The following is a 23,071-nucleotide window of genomic DNA, read 5'->3' on the forward strand; positions in this document are numbered from 1 at the left end:
ATCCTTCTCAAGACTCATGTTCCTTGAACCTCAGGAATCAAGTCTGGAAAACTCTCAGCCAATAAACGGTATCTCTCTCCTACTCTCTTGTTTTTGGAGTTGGTATTAGGCAAATGTTGAACTTAACTTCCCTTTCCTATCTTCTCTTTATCTCTCTGGGATGCATTGTAATTTCTTCAAATCAATCTTCCAGTTCATTATTTCTCTCTTTAGATTTGTCTAATCTGTTGTTTAATTCATCCACGAAGGTTTTTTTTTCTTTTTTTTTTTTTTCTTGCGGTACACGGGCCTCTCACTGTTGTGGCCTCTCCCGTTGTGGAGCACAGGCTCCGGACGCGCAGGCTCAGCGGCCACGGCTCACGGGTCTAGTCGCTCCGCGGCATGTGGGATCTTCCCGGACCGGGGCACGAACCCGTGTTCCCTGCATTGGCAGGCGGATTCTTACCCTCTGAGCCACCAGGGAAGTCCCCATCCACCAAGGTTTTAATTTCAATGACTGTATTTTCATTTCTAAAAGTTCCATTTGATTTATTTTAAAATCTCCCTGTTCTTTTTTCAATGCCTTACTCTTTCCACTTATTTTTCAATGTTTTAATTTATATCTTTAATAATTGTAAACCTGCTTATTTTTTGAGGGGGAGCTCTTTCAAGCTGTTCTATTAGACTGAGCATCTAATCCTGATGTTTGTTTGTGACTTTCCCACGTGGGTTCTTTTTCCCCCCCTATGTGTTTTTTAAGTCTGGAATACGAGCTCATCTTTAAAGCTGCTCTTACATGGGAATCTGTGTAGTTTGGATTGAGGACCTAGTTTTCCCCAGACTAGTCTGGTGTCAATTTTTTGACTTGGGGAACTCCTGGATCACGCAGGTGGTATAAATGTGAACCCTAAACCCGAGTGAGGCATGGCCCTGTGTCTCTGAATTCCCCAAGAAGACATATTTTTTCCCCCTAGTCAGGGCAACATGCTTATTAATCTGGTTTTCTGCTCCCTCCTTGTTCCTCACCTCTGGTGATTTCCTTTACTTTTTGGGAGCCCAGCTAAGCATTTAAAGAGGTATTTGCTATAGTTCATCTAGCATTTCTGGAGTATTTGTAGTGAGAGAATTTTCAGGCTGATTAGTTCACACTATTGCCACTCCAGAAATTGCTAATATAGCTATAATATTTCTCCACTGTATGTTAACCATCTCCTCTTTAAAAGAAAAAGGATAGGTCTCAGGCTCAGGGCCTTTGGCAGGTGACATCATGCTAGATCTTAATATGATTGTTTTATTCTTAATGTTTTAATTTTTTAATGATTCTTTTCATGTATGATACTACTCGGTTTCCAGCTGAGGTAATGATTCCTTACAAAATAAATACGTTTAGGTAAAGATTATGAATTGATATAAAAATATTAAATTGGAACACCCATGCTAAATAGAAACAACACAAATCATGATCCTGTATGATAATGCCTGTGGTTGGGAACCTGGTTGTGAACCCACAGTGGTTATTGTCACTCTGCTAGCGGTTACAACCTGGTGTCCACAGCATTGGCTATAGTTTAGCAAGTCTGAGTCCACTGAACTTTCGATGTTCTCTGGGTTACACTGTCAGGTTTGCTTTCTGACAGCAGTTATTTTAAAAGGTGGTCATGTTTCAACTGGGTCATTTACTTAATGTGACTGGATCCAGGTACGAAATAAGATTTCCCCATGGTTGCTTCCTCTTACCCCCTCCCAAGCTTTACAACCCTTTATTCCGTTCCTGAAACAGATGGCACAGTGACTGCTGGTAAGGAACAGTCAGGGCAGAGATCACTGATAAGGTCGCTGGTAGTAATGTCTTTCTCACGAACTCCGCCATCTCCTTGCATGAATAGCTCTGCCAACCCGTGGAGCCCTGGATCGCTAAGCGGCTCAGACCTGGCAGCAGCCTGCATCTCTGAATGTCCCCGTGAGCATGAGTGTGTGTCCACGGACCTCCTTAGCCTGAGCCCAGGTCCCCGGACGGGTAATGGGAGATACCCATTGCTCTTCCTCTTCTCTGCCAATGACTTTCTCCACATAGGTCTGCCACATGGCAGGGGCCCCCCCAGTGATGTCTGGGATGCTGTGGAATTCTCAAAAACAACCCCATCTGAGTTCCCTTCCATCTTAAAAAAAAAAAAGTGCCACAGGACCATGATCTTGTATAGTTTGGGTCATTTAAAAAAAAAGATGACATCACTAATGGGATCTGATTTTTCTTTCTTTTCTTATAAGAAATTCTTTTTCAGATCATTTCCTCCTGATTTTCATCTGGGGATAAAAAAGTTCATTGAAATAACAGCACACTTTGGGCAGCGGCTGCCAGGAAGGTCCAGCCATACTTAGGCGGGCAGAACTTCTGCTCTGATAACGTGTGAGCAGGGGTGTGATGGGCCCTGCACTGCCTGGGCTGGGCCAGACCACGCCTCTCCATTTCCTCATCTGGAAACTGGCCCAAGAATTGCTAACTTGCAGGGCTGTTGGGAAGGGGCCATGGGATGATGTCTGGAACCACCTGTGACAGCAGGTACTTGGTAAATATTAGTTCCTCCTCCTTTTTGTATCTTGTTTTTCTTTTTTTTGGCCATGACGTGCAGCGTGTGGGATCTTAGTTCCCGTACCAGGGACCGTACCCAGGTCCCTGGCAGTGAAAGTGCCGAATCCTAACCACTGGACCGCCAGGGAGCTCCCCTACCCACCACTTTGTATCTTTGATGCCTAATAAATGCAAACAAGGAGAATGTAGCTGGGTGACATGGAAATTCTCAGAAAGCAGGAGCAGCTGCTCAGTTCTTCACAAGCCCTCAGTGGAAGGCAGCCGGTAGACACTCCCCAGCGAGCTCTTGCTGGAAACCCACTCCATGCCGGGCTTGTGAAGTGCACGCCCCAAGAGTGACCACAAGGTGGTGCTGTGGCAACCACAAATGCTCCAGGCGCCTCCTGGGCCTGGCACTCCTCCAGGACCTTGCTGGAAGGCCACCTGCCAAGGGGTGAGCTGACCACAGCCTAGAGCGCCCGCTGCTCCCCGGGGTCCCTGAGAGAAGCCCGCTCTAGATCTGACTCTGCCTTTTTTTCCCTGGCCCTGCCTTTTACTAGCTGTGCAGCATGGACAAGCTGGGTAAACACTCAGCTGTACAATGAAAGGGACAGGTCCACGGTCCCCACGGGGCAGTGGAGAGAGCCCTGCTGGGGGAGTCAGGCAGGCCTAGGGCCTACCCAGGTTGGCTGTGACCATCAAAGAGACACTTCATGGGAAGGGCCTGGCAGGAAGGGCACTCAATCAACTGGCTTCATTTGCTGCAGTTCAACAAATCCTCTTAAGGGGCATCTAAGGCTGGGCCGAACCGGGGGCTGGAGATCCTGGCCTCAGGAAGCAGAATGAGAGAGAAGAGTGGCCTCCGGGACCAGCAGATGGGCGGATCTGCGCAGCTGCAGGCAGGATGGCTGGGGATGGAGTGGGGAGCACGCTCTGAAGGGAGTCCCTCCCCACCCGAATTCTCCGCAGGCGGGGATGGGGTCTGGCTGATCTCTGACCCCTCTGTGCCCTGCACAAGTCCTGGCACTTGGCAGGCCCTCAGAAGATGTCTGCTGATTGATAGATAAATACATTAAGAGAAAGTGCTGACATGAAAGACTCAAGTCAGAGCCTGCGTCCGCTCAACAGTCGAGCCCTGGAATCCTGGACCCTGTTCATCTCTCCCAGCTTACTTCTCCCAACTTCCCAGCAGCCATCTTGGCTCAGGTCACCTGCCCTCCCCATATCGTTCACTTCCTCTCTCTGGATCTTTGCTGTTGCCAGTCTCTGGCTCTAAGGCCTCCTGTCTCCCTCACAGCTTCTCAAGGCTTACCTGTTCCTCAAGGCCTGCCACCTCCTCCTTGAAGCCTTCCCTGCCACCTGGAAGGAGAAGGCTCCCTCTTCTGAACTGCTCAATGTCTAGGCCCTTGCAGTGAAGCATGTGGTACTGTTAATCTACCTTTTTTTAAGGCTGGATTGCATTCTCTTACCTAGATTACAGGCAATTTGAGGGTAGCAAGCTTACCATAAGAGGCAGCAGAAAAGAAGGGTCAATAGGAAGCGGTTTAGAGTCAGACGCATCTGGGTTAGAATCCCAGATTTGCTCATTACTGGCTGTGTGCCTTTGGACAAGTCACAAAACCTCCCTGGGCATCTGATTCCTCATTCGTAAAAATGGAAAATGTAACACCTGCATCCAGGTGTAGTAATGCTCACACCTCTCAAGGTGACTGGAAAGATCAAGGTGGATTCTGTTCCTATCTGGCACACAGTAGGTGCTCAATAAACATCCGCTCCCTTCCCCCCTCCCCATCTTGGAACGATGGCTTCTCATTCTGAAGATGAGCAGCTGTTCTCCATCAAACTTCTGCAGAGAAATGTGGCAGGAAGAATAAAAACCTTGCGCTCTAAGCTGTGAGCCAGGTTCGGCAACAGTCCCCTGAAGCCTCAATCTCCAGCAATTGCTAAATTACAAAATGTAAACTCCCCCAAATAAGACTCCAACTTGGGGGACCTGTTGCCTATTTACATTCTTCCAAGTACCCAGGTGCTCAAAGCTGAAGACATCGTTATCTCCTGTCTGAGTGTCTGCAGACGCCCCTGCTACCACCCTCCTGACAATTAGGCAGCACCTCGGAAAGGTCATTCCCAGCCATGGCGTCATCCTCATGGTTCCGGGTTTGTAACCTTTCTAGCTAGCCAAAGGCAGAGCTGTTTGAAGTCTAACGGCTAATGAAGTCTGAACCTGGGCACTTAGCTCCTGAAAGGAGAGGGTGCAACACTCAGACAGAGTGAGTCAGGTTGAAATGGAAGGTCTTGTTACCCCTGGAGCTCGCATCTCCATGTCCCCTCACAGAAGTGAGAAACAGGCAGTCAGTGCTTTCTGCTTTTGCTTTGATTGCTAGGAAATGAGTAGCTGAAGGCACAGCTCAGTAATAGCAACTGGGTAATAACAAGAGGATATGTAATGACAGTAACAGGGACAAAGATAGTGGCTACTGAATGCCTACTACTTGCCAGCATTCTGCTAAGTGCATTACATATATTATCCCACTTAATCTTTTCCATCAAGCTCTGAAGAAGCTATTACTAGACCCATTTCACAGGCAAGGAGACTGAGGCACAGTGACTGGGTACATGTGCTCAGCTAGTAAGTGGCGGAGCTGGGATTCAAGGCCAGGCCTGGCTGCAGGGTCCACTCTGCTGTATTTGGGCTTCCCAACTGGCTCATGCCTCCTGTTCACATCTGTGTTTTTTTGGTCCTGATGTTTTATATTTATCCGTATTTCCTGAGAAGTTCTGCAAATCCAGGAGATGGGCTTTGCATAAATAAATAAATGGATGTCTGAGTAAATGAGTGAACCAAAGATGGAAGACGCAAAGAATAAAGAGGAACATAATAGAGACCTGAAAGGTCAGATTTCACACAGGGACATCTGTGCTGGGGTGGCAGGGATGGAGGCCCCCAAACTCAGACCCTGTCATTAAAACACAAAGTACAGGGAACACACCACCCACAGGCAGGAACGTTCTAATCTTCTGTCCTGCAAAACAGGCCTGGCAATTTTCTAAAAGACAACCGTTTTGGTGATATTGGCTAAGCAGGCTCGATGGTCACGGATATCTTAGATACAAGGAAACAAACCCCAACAGTTTCCATTACAGAATGCTGTGAACTGAGATGCTTCAGTAATATGTAAATTAAGGAGACTTATGATTTCTTCCCCTCCTGGAATCCTCAAAGCCCCAGAGGGGTGCTCCTTCACTGCAGAGGGTCTGGATTCTTCAGTTACTATCAATTGGGACTCACGCAAGGGACATGTTTATGGGTCATCAGGGCTCACCATGGCCAGGAAAAAGAATTCCCTTCCTCTCCCTGTGGAGAGAAGCTTTGGCAGATAATCTGTTTCCCCAGGAGCTCGGACAGTGAACACAGACATCTGCTCCATCTGCTTGAAAGTGACAATTATGGTGGACTGAAATGAATCAGCATTCAGTTCTCAACACTGTCTTTGTGAACTTAATGGGACTCTGATCAGCTCTGAGTTCAAAATGGATAAAAACATGTTTCTGAAAAGCCAACAGCAGATCTGAGGACATGCTGGCCACGCAGGCACTGAAGAACTCGGGGCCCTGTTGCGGTGCCAGAGGCCTCCCTGGAAATAGATGAACATGAGCCACCTTAACAGACTCTCTGAGCAGGGCCTGATGGTGCACGGCCCACAAGCCACTGACTCTCAGGTTAAATCGATCTGTTCTTAAGGTCCTAACTACCCTGGGCAGAGTCTAAGCTTCCCGTCCCTGGAAGCAAGTAAGCAGACACTAGTAGAGACCTCTGATGGATGATGTTAAGGGGGTCCTGTATGTGTAGGGGTCTGAATCAGATGATTCCAAATGTCCGTTGGAACCCTGAGTCTAAGACTCCATAATTTCTGATGTCCATGGGATAAAAGAATGAACCAAGGCCCATCATACTGACTGACCCCAAGGTGATGTTCTTGAAGTGTCTCTGGATCATCGAACTGTGATTACACTGAGTGCTAAGTGCCCTTTACAGTGTTCTAATGCTTTCAAGACTGCAAACCACCTGCTGTGCAACGACCTTAGCCAATTACCAAGCATTTACTGTGAGCCAGGCCCTGTGTTAGGTGCCTTACACGTGCTATTTTGTCTGTCCTCACAGTACCACTCTTCATCGCGGTGCGCGGGCCTCTCACTATCGCGGCCTCTCTTATTGCGGAGCATAGGCTCCAGACGCGCAGGCTCAGAAGTTGTGGCTTATGGGCCTAGTTGCTCCGCGGCATGTGGGATCCTCCCAGCCCAGGGCTCGAACCCGTGTCCCCTGCATTAGCAGGCAGATTCTCAACCACTGCGCCACCAGGGAAGCCCCTAAGTATCTTGATGGGTGGGTGTCATTAGATCTATTTTTACTATGAGGGAGGCTTGACGAACTTATATAATTTGCACAGGGTCATAGAGCTCATAAATGGTGGAACTGAGATTTGAACCAGGCCTTTTTGACCCCCGTGGCGTGGGGAATTGTGGCTTTCTGGGTAATTATTAGCAGACTTTTCTATGACTTTCCTAATGAGGGGTTAACCCACTCCTCACGCCCCGTATACATTTGAGTTAGGAGTAAGAAGTGTGTCTATAGATGGCTAGACAGGTGGTAGGAAAGGCAGGCTAGGGAGACAGGTCTTGGAATAAAGCAGCCCAGGGGAGCTTCTGCACAACAGGTCCAGAGCGTGCTGATGGTCCTGAGATGGCTGGACGGAGGGCACAGGCTCTGGCCTTGGAGTGAAGGACCTGGGCTCTGTCTGGTCTCAGCTGCAGGAGCAGTGAAATTCACAGCCTCTCCTCCTTTTATACCAGCACATTTTTGCCCACCTTCTTCCCACTACTGCCCCCAAGGGAAGAGGGGGTGCTGGTCTGACTGGTCAAGTGCAAGGACACTGATATACTTGTGGGCAGGTCACTGTACATCGGGAAGTCAGACTACAGCTCTGCTGCCTCTCCAAGCTGAGTCCCTCGAGGAGGACCAGGCCCACATATTCTCTCTGTGGCCCCGTCTCCATCCCGTTTGGTGGGGATGGTGCCCACTTTGTCCCCCTCTCTCCTTTGACTCCCTTCCTCCATGCTGCCGCCGGCCAGGATGAGGTAGGTCCCTGGATCAGGTGTGGAGCTTTTGGGGGCTGAGCCTGCGGTGTGACCCAGCACAGCTTCAGCCAAGCTCTTCCCCAGGGGTTTCTGGTGCCAGCCTAGGTGGTGGTCAGTGGTAGGTACCCTGGCCACATTTAGCTAGAGTCTACGTGCTCATCACTCTTGGGAATCCTGTGGGGAGACAGGATCTTTTCCAGGGCTAGGATCTGGGCATTTCTGGGTTCCTCTATCATAACAACATCAAACTCCCAACACAAACACCGGTCATCACTGCCTTTAGACCACGTGTTTTCCCGGTCTCCTTCTCCTTGCCTGTAAGATGAAGATGTTAAACAAAGCCATTTCTGGAGGCTCTTCCAGCTCAGACCTGGGGCCCCTGGAAGCTGAGTGGATTTATCTAGTAGGCACGAGGGTCGACGGCCAACCTGCCGTCGGGAGGAGGGTGACGTGGGTCAACCGGTGGCTGAGCCCTGAGGGTTTATGGTGGAGCAGCGAGGCCGGGCCCCCGAGAGGCCGGAGCAAGCTCCTGAATCCTTGCCTTTACACAGCTGAGACGACCCAGGTTCCATGTGCGAGCAAATGCATTTCAGCAGGTGTGACGGCTAAGGTCAAGGATATCTGCATCACCAAGAGGATGCAGATGCCTTTCAAAGGGGGTTGGCATGGTCTGCAGCTACAGGCCTGTCAGAAAGACCCCGTTAGTTTAGATTAAAGCAGCAAATGAGGGAGTTCCCTGGCAGTCCAGCGGTTAGAACTTGGCACTCTCACTGCCAGGGGCCCGGGTTTGATCCCTGGTCGGGGACCTAGTATCCCGCAAACCCCTCGGAGCAGCCAAAAAAAAAAAAGCAGCAAATGAATCCCACATTTTGCTCCATTCCCTCCCAGGAGCTGCCAGGCTGAAGATGTTACTGTCTTTTACTGAGCTCAGAGGCAGTGAGAGCCACAGCCTTGGAAAATCCATCTGGATAGACTGATGGAGAGCGGGAGAGAGGGACTCTAATTTACTGGGGGTTGACCACACGCCAAGCACTGTGTGGTCACATCTACCATACCGCAAGGCCAGCTGTGCCATCAGACTGGCTCAAGCTGAGTCCCAGGCCCTCCATATGTACATTATTATACCTCTTCTCTGTGCCAGACCCACACCAGGTGCTGGGGACGCAGGGGCGAAGGAAACGGACACAGTCCCTGCACTCAACCTCTTCATTAGCAAAAGGAATACCCATACCTGCATCTTAGGGTTGTCTGTACATTAAAGGAGGGAAAATACGCAAAGCACTTAGCAGAGTGCCTGGTACGTAGTATGTTCAATAAACAGTAGTTATTAAGTGCAGAGCAAGCCCCAAAGGCCTCAGGGGGTCCCACGTGACGCATCAACCTGCAGCTCAGAGGTGAAGCGATTTGCCTAAGGGCACCTAGACAGCAGCTGGCAGGGGCTGGATCTGGACTCAGGTCACAGTCCCTTGCATCCTGAAGACACAAGGAGAAGCAATCGAATGGAGCCAGCTTATAGATGGAGCAGGGACGGGGGAACCGGGACCGATGTCATGAATGAGCTCCGGTGCCCAGAGTGCAGCGGGCCCCGCAGGCTTTCACTGGATGAGTGAGAACACGCACAGGCGAGCTGGCTTGTCTCGTGATGTCTTGCCAACTGCATGGACAGGGCCACCAGCCAGAGACAACATGCAATGTCACCTATTAATTCCCTTCACATCTTTTGGGGATGAGGGGGAGAATCGATGCCTAAATAGCTGAAGCAGAACTGACTTCTCGGTTCATGTGGTCATTTCCTGGCTCAGCTACCACGAGTCAGTCTGAATGGAGCTCTCTTTCCAACTACTCAATTTCTGAGAACTTTGAAAGTAAATACCTAGAAAGATGAACAATCCACTGATCTGGGGCCCAGAGTCTCTTGGTGAGCACTTGGATTGTGGCTGTTCTTGGCATCAGGCACTGCCCACCACTCTTGCCACCTGCTGGGTCCAAAAATACTCTTGGTCAGAGGATCAGTCGCTCCCAAAGCAAATGCATCCTGTCGGCTGGCAGATGGACCATTGTCGGAAGCGGACTGTTCATCTCTGGGAATTCTGGCGATGTTCATTTCTTGCCCAAAAGTATCACGTTTGGCAGGCGCACGTTTTGTCTTGGTTCTGGGTGGGCAGGAGTCCTACACGGGCCGTGAACATGCTGGCTGATTATGCCTGCCGGGAAGTTGGAGAGTGGAGTGGGCCTGGGTCACCAGGAGGCTTGGGCGACACGCCGATCAGCTGGCCGGGGTCTCGGAGTTGGTGGGGTCCACTGTGATGAGGCAGCTTGAGCCCTTCATCACCCAAAGGCCTCAGCACCCTTCTCTGCAGGCAGCGCTCACGGCAAACTTCATGGGTTTCACATCCCTCATTAATGCATCAACTACTGACATGTACTGGGTTCCTTGTATGTGTCAAGCCTAGGCCAGGAGCTGGTGATACAGAGGTGAGTACGACAGACAATGCCTGACCCAGAGCTGTGAGTGGGTGTGGAGACAGACAGCTGAGTAAGGGTGAGGGAGGGTGCAGGGACGTGGCTGCACGAAGAAGAATGACCCAGATTTAGGGGCCGGGCGCTCGGCGCAGATCCCAGCTCTGCCACCTTCCAGCTCTGCCACCTCCCAGCTCTGCCACCTTCCAGCTCTGCCACCTCCCAGCTCTGCCACCTCCCAGCTCTGCCATCTCCCTGCTCTGACTTTGGGCAAATTCCTTAGACTCTCCGAGTCTCAGTGTCCTTGTCTGAGACTCTCTGTAAAATGTGCTGAATCAAATGCCTGCCCCATGAGGATGTTGTGAGGATCAGCGTTAATAAAACCGTCACCGTCAGGCATCAGCACAGGCATCCCATCTGTGGCGACCGACACCAAAACCAAACCCACACTTGACCCTCTGAGATAAAGCAAGAATAACAGGGGCACCTCGTCCGGTGCGAGTTCCCAAATGAAGGAGCATTTCGCGTAAGTTGCTGACTCCCTAATGAGAATCCTGTCCCCAGTGTTTGGAACGCTGATGTCTGAAGATTCTGGGTGTCCCTGTGGCTTCATGAGAAAGAATAACATTAGGAGAAATGCCTGCTTTTCCATCAAGAACAAACTGATGAAAACTTGGCAACCCTGGTGATTGTGAGGTGTGTGTTTTCCTTTAAGAACCTGCTGTGTGCGTGTGTGCGTGCGTGTGTGTAATTTGGCAAACCAGACCTTCCAAAGTCTAATTAGTTTACACCTTTTTGCAAAAACTACTTTCCTTTCCTAAATGCTCCCGAGTCTGAGTCTTCCTTCCACATGGAGTATGGAGGAGGGAACTTGCGAGCCACATTTTGAAGGATGCGTCTGAACTGGCTCCATGCCTGGGGTCAGGGGAGGGGAGAGCATTCTGGATAGCGAGAACAAGTGTAAAGGCACGAGAACATGTGTAAAGGCAAGGGATGCCTGGACCTTAGCAGACAGGAGTCACCCTGAACCCCCTTTTTTCATTCTTGGGGAGAGAAGAGCTCTGGGTGTGGCTGAAGGAAGGGCAGTTGATGGAACTCTCAGGACCTGCAACCAAAAAATCCAAATGGACCCACTTGGGCACATTGCTTTGCTTCACACTGAGCCTTAGCTGTAAAATGGTGATAATTATCCTGACCTCGGGTTACTGTAAGAATTAGAGAACATGTCACGAAAGAGGCATGGCTCAGCCATTGTGGACTCAAATTCCAGTTTCATCATTATTAATCCTGTAAGCATGAGCTAATTACTTCCCCTCTGTAAGCAAGCCTCAGTTTCCTCATCTGTGAAATGGGGCTAATTAAAACCTCATAGGATTATTGGGAGGATTAAATAAAATAAGGCATGCAAAGTGTTTAGCTGTGCCTGGTACATAGTAAGTGCCCCAAAATCGTTAGCTGTTGAGATGATGATGATGATGATTAGAATGAATCAATCATGGAAGCAGGTAGGCGGGGACTCAGTAAACTCCCGTTGAACCTGGGTCTGTCTATTTCTGCACGGAGAAGATTCCTGAGCCACACGAAGCATTCAAATACTCATCCAGAAGGCGGGGGATTCCCACTGGGAGTCAGTCCTTCCCACCACCCACATCTGAGTATGTGGCAAGACTGCTCTGAGAATCCGATTAACTGATGGAGGAAGCTTGGCAGGTGCGTCCAGCCCCCGAGGTACCCCTGCAAACCCAAACCACCTACCTGGGCTGTGGGAGGAGCACAGCAGGCCTGGAAGCCTTGCTGAGCATCTGACTGTGTCCTGGGGGGCTGGCTTCTTGTGACTCTATTTCGTAAGCCAAGTACTGACGGGCTTTAAGTGGTAGAGACAGATGTCTCCACCTAAGGGCAGGAGGTTCACATTAAGGGTGTCAGCCCCAACCAGGAGGCTACCCTAGAACTTGGTATGCAAGTACAGTAAGGCTCCCTTTACTGAGCACCTACTACATGCCAAGTGCTTTTCAGATGACTGACGTCCATCACTGCCCACCCCCACAGCCATTCTGCAAGACCCCAACTCATGTCTCAGGGAGGGCAGATTATTTAACAGACTGGACTGTCAGCTCCATGAGGACAGGGGCTGCACTGGCTAGTTTGTTGTCATCTCCCCAAAGCGCAGCATGTTGCCTGGCACACAGTAGGTGCTTCATGAATATGAGTTAATGGGGTGAATTTGATTGTGACTAGTTCTCCGTTGGGAAGGTCTGATCTGAGATACTGCTTTGAGTGAAAACATCCAGCCAGAAGGGCTCAAAACAACAATATGAATAGGAGCTCTGGAGTCAGAGAAAGGTATCAAAATCTTAGTTCTAGGGCAAGCTACTCCACCTTTCTCTAAATCTCACTGTTCTCATCTGAAAAACGGGGCAGGATTACTTATCTTATGGGGTTGTTGTGAGGGTTGACAAGAATGTACATAAATCCGTGAGCAAGAACCAGCCAGAGAGCTGGGCCTTCGTAAGTGGCAGCCGTTGCTACACTATCGCTATGACAGTCATTCCCATTTGTGGGCAGCTCTACCTTTTCAAGGCATTTTCACCAGGTCATCTCCCTTGATTCTCTGGGCCCTGGGCACGGTCTGGAGCCAATCACCATCAACACAGCTCAGAGCTTTGTCCGCCTGGAGCCTGCTCCCAGCCAGACTGGAACCAGCTCTGGTCCTCCGGTGGGTAACGTGCTGGGGAATCTTTGCTGCTTCTGTCTGTGTGTGGGCCCCTTGGCCGAGCTCCTGGGCTCCTGGGTACCATCGATCGCTGGGGTTCTCACCCAAGGAACCTCTGCCCCACTCTGGCTTTCCATCAAGGTGTACGTCTATACTGCAAGCTGTGAGGCAGGGTGGAGGAAGAGAGAAAACTCCCTATTTTGTAGATAAAGAAACTGAGGCTTCAGCTGAGAAATAATTACAGAGGCCAGAATCCAAGTAAGGTGTTCTGGCTGGAGCACATGGTGGGAATACATTCACTGGCCCTTCATGGATGTTAGAAATGTCCACGTGCCTTGCTCTGGCCAATGAAACATGAGTGAAAGTGACGTTTACTTCCAGGTGAAAGTGTTTTAAGAGCCAGTGTGTAACTCACCACAATCTCTGTCTCCTACTGAAGGAGGCTCCATTGGCCTGGATCTCTGAGTGACTATAAAGATCAGAACCCCCTGCCCACCCACAGTGGACAGATAGCACAAGTGAGAAATGAACCTTTGCTGTGTTACACTGCTAAGATTTGGGGGATGCTTGTTACTGCAGCATAACCTCACCTATCCTGACTGATACAATGTGAATGTTTATAACGTTAGACAATTCACTTATAGAGCACTCTCTGTTGGCTTTATCCCAGGTACAGGAGGCACAGAGGTTGGTCAGACACAATCTCTGCCCTCAAGGGCCTTGTAGTCTAGACACCCATTTGTAAGGAAGCTGCCCACACTGAACTTGAGGGAGGGGCAGGCCCGGGTGAGGGACACCTTGTGAATGGTTGCATATCCCCTAAGCAGTAACCCCCTGCTGTTTGCAACATGGCCCCAAAAGGAAATGAAGCTGTGAGATAGTTAATGCTACAGGCAGCTTTTCTTGGGGGAGGGGAAAAAAGGATGGGGTGCAGCTAGGAGGGGGCAGGGGGTGGGGGTAGGCTAGCTGAAGGATTCTGTACTCTGTGTGACTCTAGGATTTATTGCTACATTTCATTACTTGGTCTCAAGGGAACCCAGAAAACAATTAGTGGATTCAACTGCATTAGAGTAATTCCTCTTTTACATTCCCCTAACTCAGATAATGACAGCTTTCCTGCAATTAGGAGAGGGTCTCCTTGGTGTGCAGATTAATTGGGTGTTAAACAAGCAGGGCTGCCTGAAACCAGACAGCTGAGCTGGAATGAATTAGATGTGAAACAGCAGCTCCGGGCAAAGGGTGAATAATTCATTCACAACCACAGACAGCCAGCTGGAGACTTGAAGGTGCGCCATCAGTAACACAAGGCCAGGACTTGGGAGGGGGTTGTCTAGGAAGAGGGGGCAAGGCGGGTGTAGGAACAGAAAGGAATCGAAACTGTGGGCCCCCACTCTGGTGGGAGGCTGATTTTCCCTCAACAAGGTCCAGGGTCAAGGTCACCTATGTGTGTGTGGTGCTCCAATCCTAGGTGCCAGCTCCCCGCCCTTTTTTTTTCTGGCCGTGCCGTGCGTGGCTTGTGGGATCTTAGTTCTCAACCAGGGATCAAACCCAGGTGCTCGGCAGTGAAAGCGTGGAGTCCTAACCACTGGACCACCAGGAAATTCCAAGCCAGCTCCCTTTTATAAAGCTTAAGACAGATTTTAGCATAATATAAATGCTCAGTAAGAATTACCAGGCTCTTATATGCCAGCATTTATATGCACTATTGCATTTAATCCTTACAACCTTGATGGCAATACTATTATCATTCCCTGTGTTTCACACGAGTCACCTGGAGTTCAGAGCGGGTAGGTGAACCTAGCAGTGCGTGTGGGATTCAAACCAGATGCCCTGGCTCCACAGCCCACATATTTGCAGCACCTGAGCTGGTATCTTCTCGGTGGGGAAGAGCTGTGTGGCCCCATCACCTAATGACGCAAAGGCCTGCATCTGTGCCATCCTTCCAGCTGTGTCTGGTCCCCCGTCTGTTGATGGGTGGGGACCGGGTGGTAAGTGGTAAAGCCCTGAAGGCCAGAGGCTCCCTGGATGGCTGGCAAGGGGACACGGGGGATGACAGAGAAAGAGAACACAGGAAGATGAGGGCCACACTCAACACGCAGGAATGTGAGCCTCTTTTTATGAGTGTGTGTACGTCCATGTTTTTATTCATTTTACTTCGTGGTCTGGGTGGCCTTGGGCCCAGGCCCCCCAGGGGGCCGTCAGGGAGGCCACGCACAAGCGCCCAGCTCTCCGGGTTCAGGACCCCTCAGTTCCCCTCTGCACGTGGGTGTGTTTTGTTTCCAACTTCCCATTTCTATAAGCCACCAGGAGTTACCTTACATAATCTCCGGAAAGGAAGAGGGAAACTGGGGGAATAAACGGCTCTGAGGCCTGGCATCAGGGGCTTGCCGTCCACCTGGAGGAGCTGAGAAGGCCGGCAGGGTTAGACAGTGTGCCTGTGCCCCATGGCACGGGGAGCCTTCTTCTGCCCCAGAGAGAAAGCGGGCCCCAGCTCCCCCTCCGTGAGAGCAGCTGCTGTTTACATCTGGAATAAGCCTCAACCAGCTGAGGGGCAGACCCCTTCTTGGAGGGTTCTTGACCAAGGTCAAGGCAAAGGTTACCAGGGTCCTTTATTACCTCCCGTCCAGACACAGGGTGGGATAGGATGTTATTAAGTAGGGGAAACTATCAGGCTGATCAAGAATAAAGACTCTTGTTCAGAGTCTTCTGGCCGTGAGTTCCTCCTTCGGAAGGTGACCGGATGGGGAGAAAACCAGCTGCACTTTTGGCCGCTGGGCTTCTATTCAGATTCCTACCCAATTCTTGTTATTTGGGAAGCTTCCCATCCATTCAGGAGAGGCCCTGGGGTCGGCTGAGTTGCTGCCGTGTGTGTGTGTGTGTGTGTGTGTGTGTGTGTGTGTGTGTGTGTGTGCGTGCGCGCGTGCGCGCACACATGCGCGAAAGAGAATGTGTGCACGGGGGGAGGGGGGTCAACCACAAGCTGCCCAGCACTGACCACCCCCTGCCCCCAGCGCCTCCCTCTGCAGTACTATGCTCAGCTGTTCATTCGTCGCACAATTCAGAGGCCGAGCGTCTAACCAGTCGGTTCCAGCACTTTAACCTGGCATTCGAGACCTGTGCCAGGCTCCTGTCCTAACCATTTCCCACATTCCACCTTGGTCCCCTCTCACAGGCTGCAGAAAAACTAGACTCAACGTTTTCAGACACTCTGAGAGCCCTTCCTCTTCCCTGCGGGCCGGACTCTCTGGAATTCCCCTCCCTCTAGATCCTCTGGAGGAGCCCCACCCACGTTCAAGGTCTGGGTCCTCTGCAAAGTATAGCACAGTTGTTACCAGCGAGGGCCCTGGAGCCAGACACCCTGGCGTCGAATCCCGGCTCTGGCTCTTAGGATCCGCCTGGCTTTCCCTCGCAGCCTCATTCAGTTTCTCATCCCCGAAGCAGGAAGAATAACAACCTCCCAGGGGGTTGCCGGGAGACCGAGATCCTGCACAGTGCACGGCCCGGCACACGGGGAGTCGGCACCAGGCTCTTGAGCCTGTCAGCCCGAAGTCAAGTCCACCCACCTTCCCGAGCTCTCAGAACGTGCCATGTGCCGGAGAGGTGGTGGGGCACAGGCAGATCCCGCCTGCCTGGAATTCACCATCTAACGTGTGCGCCAGAAAGTAGACACAAAACGACAAGCGCCTCCGTCTACACAACACTCACCACAGTTCCCTGTGCACAGTAGGTCCTCAGATTAGAGGAAGAAGCGTTTACCGAGTGAACCCAAATTGCAGCAGGTACTTTCACATTCATTGTCTCGTTTTAATCTCTTGAAGAGCCTTCGAGGTAAGTGTACTAAGTCCCACGTTCAGATGAGGAAGCTGAGGCTCAGAGAGGTTAAGTGACTTGCCCAAGGTGCCACAGCTCGTCAGTGATGAAGCTGGGACCCAGATCCAGGTCTGCCTGATACCAAAGCCCCAGTTCTCAGTGGTGGGCTATGAAGAGCCAGGGGAGGGAGCAGTGGCCAGGAAAGAGGCGGGAAGGAAGCTGCTTTGAGAACCACCCGCCAAAGGCTGAGGGCGGGAACATCTCCCTCCCATCGGTTTCCGGCCTCACTTGCCGGAGGCAGCTGACGGCGACCGCAGTTCCAATGGCCGTGTCCAGATGGTCAATGGTAATTAATTCGTTCAGGAGGGGAACTGGAGACTTGGCTTGTATTAATGATCTGAAGTTAACATGTAATTTATGCTAACTGGAGCCAAAGACACGCCTTTGTCCCCCAGACCACGTCATCCAGGTGATAAGGAGCCTGGCAGATGGGTCTGCTGCATGGACTGGGGGAGGGATGACCAGGAAAGGAGCAAAACGATGACAGCGCAGAGCGCGACAACTTGCCAGGGGCCTCCCTGGCGGCAACAGCTCTAGAGCGCAGGGGGCGAGCGCAGCTACCCCCAACACCGGCAGAGATACTTTGGCCTAAAAGCCGCTACAGGATGTGCTGACCAGGACCCAGCACTGGGCCGGCTGCCTGACCTCCATGCTCTCCGGCCTTTGACACTGCCCAGAGGTGACAAGAACCTCCTGTTGCAAAGGGAGAGACCGACGTCCAGGGAGGCTGAGTCCTTACCCAACCCAGGCTCCCCAGGTGAGCAGAGGTAGGACTCAGACCCAGGTCTCGGCTGCCTGCAAAGCCCATGCCCTCCTTCATCCCCGAGTCAGAGTCTGGATCACCGTTTGGCAAACAATTGCTCCCCTCGTCCTCTGCTGTGGACAGAAGCAGCTAAGGGGCAGCGGGGACTGCCCACCCCACTGACCTAGGGCTTGGCTGTCACTTGCTTTGACCAGCAAAATGTGCGTTAAAGACTGCTGAAAATTCTTTGCTACTTCCCCCCATCCAGAGAAGGAATTCTCTCTGCTGCTGCTGTGCTACACCAGGAGAGAGGTTAGCCCGGGTCCCACGCACGGTGGGCCACCCCAAGTGCCCTGAGCTCTGCACCTCACCCCCCTAACCCCTTGCTATGGCAGCCCCTGGTGACAGATCTGCCCCAAACCGGCATTCAGTCCTGGAGGCCTCACCGGCCCGAGACCAGGCTTTCCACTGCATCAACACTGAAAGTATGTGTTCGGATGGCATGACACACTCCCAAAGGTGTCTGTAGTGGGTTGAATGGTGGCCCCCTCAAAAGATGTGTCCATTCAGAACCTGTGAGTGAGACCTTACTTGGAAAAGACCCTCCATTAAACAGTATTCCACCTCTGCAGGAACTCCGTGGCAAAGGCTACCAGTCATCACCCTACGCCCATTCGCCCTCTGTCCTTGGTAACAGGTGTTGGAAAAGGCGTCTTTGCAGATGTAATTAAATCACACAAATGTAATTAGTGAGGGATCCTGAGAGGAGGTCATCCTGGATTTGAGTGGGCCCTAAAGCCACTGACACTGTCCTTAGGCGAGAAGAGATGACACAAAGGAGAAGGTGATGTGAAGACGAGGCAGGATGGAACATGGCGTCTGCAAGCCTAGGACTGCCGGCCACGACCAGAAGCTGGAAGAGGCGCGGCTCTCCGCTAGAGCCTTCAGAGGGAGCGCGGCCCTGCCAACACCCCGATTTCGGACTCTTCCACTCCCCTCCCTCTCAAGAACCCGCATCAGAACGCAAAGGCCATTTTTATAAAACTGTCTCACACCCACTCTAATTTACGTACGGAAGAAATAAACAATTTTCCAAATGACTGTTTTTTCTTTTTCAAGCTGTTTTAAACTCTAAGATCTGGGAACACAGTCACAAGACTCGCGACCTCTAGTGCAGAACCTCTGGCCCGGGGGATGGACCCCGGAAGTGTTTTCACCTGTGACAATGGGCCAGCCTTACCTTTCTCCTGAGCCATCTCTTGCAGACAGAAGTAGATGACTCTGGCTCCCAGGCTGAAGCCAATCAAGGTGACAGGCCGCTGGCCCTGGGGGAGAAAGGACACAGGTGTTGGGGGCATGGTGCACAGCCAGTTCTAGAAAAACATCAGCCCCGATGACAGTGGCCCTTGCACACTTCTCAGCACCTGCCTCCCGCTTAATGAATCACGCCTGTGCTATTCCCGGCCCCAGGCTCTGATGTCTCCATCAGGAGAGTCTGGGGCTTCGTTTATGCAGGAGGGCACCTGCTCAGGAACCAGCTTCTTCCCAGGTTGACAGGCAGCATCTGGCTGGGTTAATTCCCTGGTTTTATCTCAAACCATTACCCAGTGGCCGTCGCTCCTTCCCCATCTACCTGTGGCAAATGACTGCAGTGAAGTGGGGCCCTTCTGGAGCCGAGAGAGGAGGCGGGAGGTACCCCGGGTGTGATGGGAGAAAAAGGCAAAGAGTCATATGGGGTGGGGGGACACAACTGTTCTGTTCCTAGATAGGAAGTGGGGACATGAAATGTTGGCCTTATGCTATAAGAGGAGGTTGTAAGTTAGATGCGAAGAGGAATTTTCTGACTCAAGAACTTGTAGGAAAGGCAACTTGAAAAAGAAAGTCATGAGAGGTATTTGGGTACAACTTCTACATGGAGGGAGAGGGCAGATGAGTTCCAAAGGTCCAGCTGGTCTCAGTACTCCATTCCTTTCCCTTGCTTTTGGGCCGGTATATGTACCCACCCTCCCCCACCCTCCCCCCTACCTCCATCTACTGCCATGGAAGGCCCTCCATTAGACAATATTCCAATTCTGCAGGAACTCTGTGGCAAAGGCTACCAGTCATCACCCTACACCCATTCTCCCTCTGTCCTTGGTAACAGAACTCCTGAGTTTTTCTGGGCCCACAGCTACCCAGCCAAAAAGGAAGTTTCTCCAACTGCCCTGCAGCCAGGGATAGCCGCAGGGCTGAGTCCTGGCCAAGGGATGTGAAAGGCCCTTCCCTTCTACTTTCCTGCCTCGGACTGTCTGGAATGTGGATGGAACCCTAACTGTTTTACGTGGTATTTGGGCCACTGGAGATCTGCTCAGAGGGTAGCTCTATACTTCTGGAAAGGAAGAGCTGGTCTTGTCCACACCTGCAGAGGCCTGTTAGTTTTCACCTGATTGCTTGCTAGAGATGCACAGCCTGTAATTCTTACTGGTCCATCCTAGGACACTTTTTATCTTTTTGGCCACGCTATGCTGCTTGTGGGACCTTAGTTCCCTGACCAGGGATCGAACCCGTGGCCCCTGCAGTGGAAGCATGGAGTCTTAACCACTGGACCGCCAGGGAAGTCCCCCTAGGGTGCTTTTATGACTTGAACTGGAGGAGCAATGACGACCACCCCCCACCCCCCCAAAGCCACTGGGCTACCCCCACGTGGGCTTGTCTCAGGTATGACGTCTGTGCACAAGTCAGCCCCCATGCTTCCCTGCTTCCTCGCCCCCTGCCCGCTCCCCCCACTCCTCGCCCCAGTTATTCCCAGGTACCTGCTGCCGGGAGAGTAGAATGTGGGCCAGGTGCTTGCCAACCTCTGCCGATCGATGGAGACACACACCCCAGGGGTTGTCGATGACATTGGCAACACTGAGGAGTGAGGCTGGCCAGGTCAGGGCAGCCACAAGGCCTGGGGAGGAGGGATATCGGTGATGAAGGCCGTGGTGGCGGGGGGGGGGGTCCTTCTAGGGAAGTGATCGGCTGGCTAATGGATGCCTGAGTGAATGCATCCAGAGTCTCTAACTTGGAATCTGTAAGTTTTCCACGTGTGGTCAAACTGCTAAGTAGTACAGAAGAAAACTGAAGCTCACGCATTTCTGATACATGGCCTAGATCCCTATGTTTAAGTATCTGCCATGTGTGAGATTCCAGAGATGGCCCCAATTTGTCACTCCACCCTGTATCCTCCCACTTGGCCTCATAACTCTGCAATGCCCCCTGCTCCTGCCCTGCCCATCCACTCTAGGCTCAATAATGTGACTTGCTTTGGCCAATGAGATGTTACTGGACGCGAGGCTTGAAATGGACTTGTGCCTCTAGTGCACTTCTGTTGTGGGTGTGGGATAGCCTGCGGTCCCAGGACAGGGAGGAGAGACCAATGGAGCAGAGCCGAGTTGCGCTGGTTGCCCCAGGCAAGGCTGGCCTAGGTCAGTGGACAGTCAGCTGACCCACAGATGCATAAGCAGGCCCAGCAAAGGTCAGCCAAATGAAGCCTCAACACTTCTGAGCTACTGTGATAAATGGTTGTTATTTTAAGTCACTGGGTTATGGGGTTGTTTGTTATGCAGCAGTTGCTAACTGACATACTATGTGATAATGTGATGGGCTGTTTATCTGTCTCCTCCCTATGAAGACCATAGACTTTGCCTCTCTGTGTTCTTGGAGACCAGCACTGTGCCTGGCTCACTGGGGGCCTCAGGCATGCAAAGGTACAGAACCAGTGTGGCTTGGGAGTGGTGGGAATGCTGCTGGTGGGGGTGAGGGGAGGCTTACCAGACAACACTGTGTATTTTAGGGCCTCCTGGGCCACCATGTTGGCAAGACCACTGAGGATGGTCTCCAGGGCGTTGCCAAGCTCCATCAGGTACGTGGCCTCCCAAGCCAGACAGTACTGCTCACGGCTGTGGGCCAGGGCAGCCCATGGGGCGCTGAAGGTGCCTGGGGAGAGCACAGGTAGGTGGGTCTCTCCTGTGACAGAGGAGGCCTCTCACCCTTTCCCAGACAGTCGGCGACAGGGGCCCACTCACCCTTGCGGGGAGACAAGAGGCCCACCCCCGCCACTGAATGGCAGCTGACAGCAGAGCAGACGCGCTCCCAGACAGCACAGGGCCACGCTGTGAGACAGCAGGCTGGGGTTCGAGACCCAGCTCCTGCATTCATTAGCAGTTGGGCGACCCCGGGCACCCTGGGTCACTATCCCACGCTAAGCCTCACTTTGCTTAGCTGTCAAGTCGGGAGACTAGTATTTATCTCTTTTCATAGAGTAGTTATAAGAACAAAGTATTCCAACTACCGTGTGCGTAAAGTGTTATTTTCTCTCACTCTGCAGTAATTCTGGCATCGAGGATGCTAAGAGCACACAAGAGGAACACACGGGGCCACGAGCAGCTGGCTCCCTGAACCGGCTGCATCTCAGTCAACAGACACGGCCTGGGAAATAGTCTGCAAATCTGGAGCAGAGGTGTTTGAGCCCAGCTCTGCCATGAGCTCGCTGGCTCACCCGACTTTTCTGAGCCTCAATTTTCTCACTTAGGGACTGGAAATGGGAGGATGATGACAGTACCAACCACGTGACCAACGTCAAGCAGGAAAATAAAACCATGACAGTCTGCCTCCCTCTCTCCCTCCCTCCTAGTCCTTCCTCTGCCTTGAGGATGTTGTCACCTCTCCAGCAGGACTCTCAGGCCCCCTGTGACCTGGCCCCTGCCTCCTTCACAGCCTCAGCATCCATCAGGTTACCCTCCAGAAACACATGCTTTTGATTTTGTTCGTTCACTCGTTCATTCATTCATTCATACCACAAACCTTAACTGAGCACCTAGACTATGCCAGGCCAGGCGCTTGACCCTGAGGATACAGACACCCATCATCGTAGGAAACGTTTAGTGAGCAAGTACTAAGTGCTGGGCAGCTCTGTGCTGAGGGATTTCCCATGCACTCTCTGATTTACCTCAACACAGCCTCTGAAATGGGGCTCCACAATTAGCCCCGTTTTATAGCTGAGGAGGCTGAGCCATCCAGATAAAGTGCTCTCAGCCTGGGGAGGGAGAGGGCCATGCAAACATCATGTAGTCACTCATTTCTGGGCCGTGGGAGCATCGAGGGGCCCCGTGCATTTCTGCTCATGGCCCAAGTGACCTTCCACCCTTACTTGTCTCTGAGCTTCCAGCTCACTCGCCTTATCCCCAGGGAAGCTTCCCGGCCCCTTTGACAAGGGGGATCTAATGCACCTTGCACTTTTGCGTCCTGAGTTCTCGTCACAGTCTGCAATTATCCATTTATTTTTGTGTCATCTGTTTAGTGCACGTCTGTCCTGCAGTCTGTCTGCCAAGCACTCGATTCCCAAAGCCTCATGAACACAGGATGAATGAATGAACAGTGGGGCCAGCTTCCCAGAGGCTTCGGGTTCTGGCTCAGCCACATGCCTTGACCTGCCCGACCCGAAGGCCTCGTCCCTACCTGAGGGTGCTCTGCTGACATGCAGACCAGTGAGGGGCTGCTCCCCGCTCTGCAGAGAGTCTGTCACAGGTCTGCAGCAGCTCAGGGATTAACTGTCTCTAGTTATGGACGAGGAGACGGCCAG

At 51.8% G+C, this 23,071-nt stretch overlaps 1 protein-coding gene and 1 long non-coding RNA gene across 14 annotated transcripts in view; both read right to left on the reverse strand.

The window, feature by feature from the left end:
* Window positions 1-23,071, reverse strand: part of TMCO4 (transmembrane and coiled-coil domains 4) — a 95,995-nt gene that overhangs the window by 24,822 nt on the left and 48,102 nt on the right. For 12 of the 13 annotated variants that reach the window (XM_067722462.1, XM_067722441.1, XM_067722397.1 and 9 more), the window contains 3 exons: window positions 21,262-21,426; window positions 20,262-20,398; window positions 18,710-18,794 (listed from right to left, as the gene is read on the reverse strand). In XM_067722462.1, the coding sequence (XP_067578563.1) occupies window positions 18,710-18,794; window positions 20,262-20,398; window positions 21,262-21,426 (387 nt within the window). Of the gene's footprint in view, window positions 1-8,875; window positions 10,146-18,709; window positions 18,795-20,261; window positions 20,399-21,261; window positions 21,427-23,071 lie in introns of those variants that run through there. The other variant, XM_067722481.1, reaches the window with a different exon arrangement.
* LOC137216464 (uncharacterized) lies at window positions 13,739-18,702 on the reverse strand. The gene is made up of 2 exons (XR_010939775.1): window positions 15,399-18,702; window positions 13,739-14,535 (listed from the first exon to the last, which is right to left on the reverse strand). It is a non-coding gene; the product is annotated as an uncharacterized lncRNA (long non-coding RNA).

Source organism: Pseudorca crassidens, chromosome 2 (genome assembly GCF_039906515.1).
Source record: "Pseudorca crassidens isolate mPseCra1 chromosome 2, mPseCra1.hap1, whole genome shotgun sequence".
NCBI classification, from domain to species: domain Eukaryota; kingdom Metazoa; phylum Chordata; class Mammalia; order Artiodactyla; family Delphinidae; genus Pseudorca; species Pseudorca crassidens.